This window comes from Macrobrachium nipponense, chromosome 20 (assembly GCF_015104395.2).
Source record: "Macrobrachium nipponense isolate FS-2020 chromosome 20, ASM1510439v2, whole genome shotgun sequence".
In the NCBI taxonomy this organism is placed as follows: Eukaryota; Metazoa; Arthropoda; class Malacostraca; order Decapoda; family Palaemonidae; genus Macrobrachium; species Macrobrachium nipponense.
Window position 1 is genome coordinate 48,233,901 of NC_061089.1, and position 6,083 is coordinate 48,239,983.

The window sequence follows — 6,083 nt, forward strand, 5'->3', positions numbered from 1 at the left end:
CGTATTGGTAAATCATTCTTTCTATGGAAAGGGTTCTCTTTCTTAATTATGAATTATGACATAATATTCGTGCACACGGTCCGGTATATGAGTTAGAAGCAAATGTATTTTCTCGACCAGAAAATTGTTAACGATGATATCAATAAACAACGGATATAAATGTAAATTTACATTATTCCTGAACGGATTTGGAATTGAATTAATAAACATCATTAAATTAATGTAAGACCAAAAAAAACTAGTAACAACCATTACGCCTGGCGAATAATAAAAACCAATATTCAGAACCAAATAAAAAAAACTTTGAAAATAAATCCAAATAAAATTAGGAAAAAAAATTAAAAAGACAATGAAAAACAAAAGAAAAAAAATCCTTCCCTTTCCCCCAACTGAAACGCGAGCACGCGTCCGTACGCACGCAATTGAAAAAATACCCAATGCAAATTGAGGAAATGGAAAAGATCGAGAGAGAAAGCTTTTATCTTAAGATTTTTGCGTCCTGCTAATTACCAAGAATGCCGGTCGTCCACACCTGGACGGGAAAGAAAGTCTTATTTCCAATTAAGTCGCACAACTGGCTAAAAAGGAACCTTATCTCACAGCAAACCGTTTATTGCAGGAAAGAAAAAGGAACGAAAGTTTCTCAGATCCCCAAGAGAAAAAGGTGTTAATCATTTGTATAAAAAGACTAATGTATAAAAGTACAGAGATGAAGAGAGAGAGGAGAGAAGAGAGAGAGTGAGATGAGAGATGAGAGAGAGAGATCAAACCAAAGACCAAACCAAACAAAAAAGCTGAAATTTTTTTTATGAAGATATATTAATATATTATATAATTATATATATATATATTATAATATATTATATATATATATAAAAGACAATTAGGAAAGTTGATGGAAGATATGAAGGAACATGCAGATGTGTATTTGGTTGCAGATATGTTAATTTTCCATGGGATGTTATTACTGTTCATTACCACGGTTTTCTCTCGACACAAATTACAAGGGACGTCTATGCTATTTACCCTTCCACATAACAAACGGGAATGCTTTGCTAAAACCTGCTGATAATGGCTGGGGAGCAGACAAAACAGGAGGAGGAGCAGTAGCAGGAAGCAAGAACAGTGGAGCAGAGGCAGGAGCAGTGGGTAAGAATAGATGCAGGAGTTAGGAGCAGAAAGCAGGAAAGTAGGAGGCAGTTAGCATGAGCAGAAAAATGGAGTAGGGGAGGTCTCCCTTACTAGACACCGAAGAGCAGGAGCAGATGCATGAGAAGTAGTAGAAAGACAAGAAGCAGGAGTAGAGTTGGAGCAAGAGGCAGGAGCAAGAGCAAGAGGAGAGGAGGAGGCAAGACAAAAGAACATAACAAAAATGGAAGCAGGAGCAGGCAAGTATGGAGCAGAAGCAGGAACATAAGAAACGAAGAGAAGGAAGAGGGCAGCAAAATAAGAAGGCAGGAGCAGGCCAAGCAGAAGCAAGACCAAGGAGCAAGAGGACGGAGAGGAGCAAGAGACAAGCAGACAGAAGCAGGAGCAGGCAAGCCAAGCAAGCAAGAAGCATTGAAAGCAGTCAAGTAGCATGAGGCAGAAACCAGGAAACCACGAGCAGGAACAGGAGAGGCGGGAGCATGGAGCAAGGTAAGGGCAAGAGCAAGGAAACAGAGGCTAAAGCAAAGTGGAAGCAGGGAGCATAGATATATTTTTATTTATTATAATTATAATATATATATAAAGATATTATTATATATTAATAGAGAAGCTACAAATGTCCTTTAATATCTAATTGCGCCTCTTCCTCGGAATTTAACTATAATTTTCCATATATGTTTAACCGAAGGGGAATTTTTTAGGCGATAAAAGATTTGCTGGCATGAAGAGCCAAAACCAAATCCATCATTACCTTTAAATCCAGGACGACAGTGAAGCCTTAGCCCACTCCGACCACCTCTTGCGGTGGCGGAGTGGGCTAATTGGCTTCACCTGTCGTCCTGGATTTAAAAAGTGTAGATTGGGTTCGTACCCGTCAGCCAGCAAACCTATTATCGCCTAAAAAAATCCCCTTCGGTTAAACATATATAAAAATAGATTAATTCCAAGGAAGAGCGAATTTAGATATTAAAAGGACATTTGTAGCCCTCGATATATGTATATGAATTCACGGTAATGTTTGGATATTGACAGTATATAATATATATATATATCATATATCATATAAAATATATAGAATATATATAATAATATTATATAATATATATATATATATATTATAGATTATATACATTATGGAAATAGAGAGAATAAGATCTAATATACTATATTATATATTATATTAGATATATAGATTATATAGACATGCTATACATAAATTATATTATCAGATTTATATTATATATATATAGATCTATAGTATATATATTTAAGATTATATGCAAGAATAGATAGATAGATAGATATATAATTAGTATAGAGATAGAGTATAGTATAGAATAATATAATATAGAATAGCTGATATATATATATTATATTATTAATATATAGAGCTATATATATAATATATACGATATAAGATATCTATGGATATACATTATGCATAGATATATATAGTATAGATATATATATATAATTATATTATATATGTGCATGTATATATACATATTCATAGGTAATGTAATTTATCTGTGAGTAAATATATATATATATATATAAATTCGGCAGGTCTTTGTTGTACGTTAACAATAGACCTTTCACCTCGGGAATAAACCAATTACCTTGAGGTAATCATGGTTCCGTGAACGTACGAATCAATACCTTTTATTACGCGTTTGTCGCTTGCTTACCGATCGCCAGTTGATTGGGCGGATGCGTGCTGTCGACGGCAAACGGACAGGCCGTTGTCATGAACGCAATTTAGGAACGACAGAGGGCTCTTGTCCGATTCACCTGTCAGGTATGTTATTTATGGTTGGTACGAAATGTATTGGGCTTATAACGAAGGCGATCTGGTAGAACTGATGTTTAATTAGCGTCCCGGTAAATACTGTAAACACCTCGACTTAAAGGGCCACTCCTGCAGGTCTTGACTAAGGAACAAAGTCCGAGAAATAACGGAGACCATGCAACTAGATGCTGATCTTTAACGAAAACAAAAAACCTTGCAGTGTATAATTAACAATCAATTTAAGAGAAATATCAAAAATTAATTACAGAAGTCCGATAAGATGGAAATGGTAATGAACCCACTCGCAGTTATTTCTGCCCCTTACACTTTGTATGAATCACATCCTCTAAAAGTTGTACTTCCTCCAATTTGTAATGTTGAAAATTAATGCACGTATTGCTTTTGCATTTGGCATATACGCAGTTCTTCTATGTTTGTTTGTATGGTGTTTTTACGTTGCATGGAACTAGTGGGTTATTCAGCAACGAACGGACCAACTGCTTTAACCGTGACTTCCGAACCACGTCCGAGAGTTGAACTTTCTTCATCCCAAGAAAATCCACATCTCCATCTCTCACCTCTCAAGTGGAAATGGCCGAGGAAAGAATCGAACTCGCGGCCATGGAGGTGGCACGCCAACACCATACCGACCACGCCACCGAGGCGCTGAGTTTTTCAATGGCATTAAATCAAAATTATTTCATACACTAACATGTGAAGGCAGTTTCCAAACTTTATATATACATATATATGTATATATATATACATATAATTAATAATTAGATATATATATATATATATATTAATATCAAATAGAGGGATCCCACAGTAATATCACCTTGCTTTATCTAGAATATAACTATGTTTATACAAAGGCTTAAAGCTTTCGTCCATATCCTGTGGACTTGATCACTAAGCAAGTTGATCAAAGTCCACATGGAGGATTGACGAAAGCTTTAAGCTTTGGTTTCTATAAACCCATATTATATCTAGATAAACCCAAGGGATATTACTGTGGATCCCTCTATTGGATTTCTTAGAAGCACCGCATACATGTTTTTTTATTGCATATTACATATATAATTAAATATATATAATATATTTAATTATATATATTTTTTTTTTTTTTTTTTTTTTTTTTTTTTTTTTTTTATAATTATATAATTAATATATAGATATTAGATATAGATATAATAATTTTTTTTTAACTGTCACCCTGGATGAATGGCTAATTCACCGATTCCTTTCCTTGTAATTCACCATTTTCTCCAGTTCCCCTACATGATAGATCTGTATTGCTTATAAGAAGGGCCGAACGATTGTAAAAAAAAATTTAAATTTAATATGGAAGGGATAGATTGATTGACTTGAATGATTTAGTGGAGTGGAAACTCTGAAGGCTAAAGGCAAAAAAAAAAATCATGGAATTAGTCAAAAATTGCGATGGCAATGGGCAATGGCGTTATTTGCCAAACACATCTCTTGCATTATTTTATTGTTACATTTTAATAATAATAATAAAATAATAATAATAAAATAATTAATAATAATAACTAATAACAAGAATAATAATCAATAATAATAATCTAAACCAGTAACTAACATGGCCTATCACTGACCTACCCAATAATGTGGAAAGTTACTAAGCAGGTTATCATCAGTGAAAAGGCTATACTAACTACCCTAGAGGAGACAAACACCCAATCACCCCCACCAACAGAAAATGGCTGCAGAAGGAAGTGTAGGGGCACAAAAGACCAGCTCCTGATAGACAAAATGGTAATGAAGAACAACAGTAGGAGAAAAGGAAAAACCAACCCGAAGCATGGCATGGATATAAGAACTTAGAAGAAAGCCTTCGATAATGATACCACCACACAATGGCTAACTAGGAATGCCTGAAAATTATGGGCACAGGAGGAAAAATACCATCAGCTTCCCTCAAAAATACAATGCGGCAACTGGAATACAATACTTACAAGCTCTGGAATAAGGAACTAGCAGAGGTTAATATCAGGAGAGGGATCTTTCCCAGGGCGACTCACTGTCCCACTACTCTTTCGTAGTAGCCATGATTCCCATGACAAAAGTACTACAGAAGGATGGATGCCGGGTAACCAAACCTCAAGTAAAATGAGGCAACAGAATCAACCATCTGATGTTCATGGACCGACATCCAAGCTGTAATGGTAAGAGCATCAATGGAAATAGATACCCTAATCCAGAACTGTAAGGATTGGTATCTGGGGACATCAGGATGGAGTTTGAAATAGAAAAATGCGCCTTAGGTACCAACAACAACAAAAAGGCAAACGATAAGCGAGCAAACTGAAGGGATGAAGGCTACCAGATGGGAGCAACACAAACAAACCATAGAATGAGACAGGATACAAATACCTGGGAATAATGGAAGGAGGTAGATATAAAACACCAAGAGATGAGAAGGACAACGATCAAGGAAAGAATAATAATGCAGGAGGACTCAAGGCGATAACTCAAGTCAAAAACTCACACAACGCCGGAAATATGATAAAAGAGCCATAAACAAAAACATGTGGGCAGTGGCCAGTAAATCCAGAATACCAGCGCAGGAATAGTGGAATGGACGAAGGCCAGAAACTCCGCAGTCATAGATCAGAAAACCAGGAACACATTATGACATACAACAAATGCCACTTACACCCAAGAGCAAATACAGGACAGGACTTATACATAACAACGAACAGGAAAGGAAGGTAGGGAAGGACTACTAAAGTATAGAGGGAGCCTGCAGTCAACAATCGCACAAAACACGAGCACCTGTGGGGGCAATATTGAAAATCCCAAAACCGTGAAGGACGAGTGGCTAAAGAGTGGCATGGGAAGAAGGACTAATTAAAAGGCAGACGAAGACCAGAAAATATACAGAGACAGGAGAAACACAGAAAGAACAGAGGACTGGCACCAACAAACCAATGCATCGGACATAATAACATGAAGACAGACCTAAAGAAATCTAGCCAGCGATGGACCACATGGCAATCGGCTACAGAGGGGAGAGCTAAAGAAGGCAAAACTGAAAGGAATGAGAACAGCGGCACAAGATCAGGCCCTAAGAACCAGATATGTTTCCAAAAGTTACGATAGACGGAAAATAAACATTTCT

At 36.2% G+C, this 6,083-nt stretch overlaps 1 protein-coding gene across 1 annotated transcript in view; it reads left to right on the top strand.

Moving 5' to 3' along the window:
• The first annotated feature begins 1,394 nt into the window (after positions 1 to 1,394).
• The window catches only part of LOC135220173 (protein FAM9A-like), a 7,316-nt gene continuing 2,627 nt past the window's right edge, over positions 1,395 to 6,083 (top strand). Inside the window, exon 1 of the mRNA XM_064257466.1 lies at positions 1,395 to 1,574. Coding sequence (XP_064113536.1) covers positions 1,395 to 1,574 — 180 coding nt within the window. The remainder of the gene's footprint in view (positions 1,575 to 6,083) is intronic.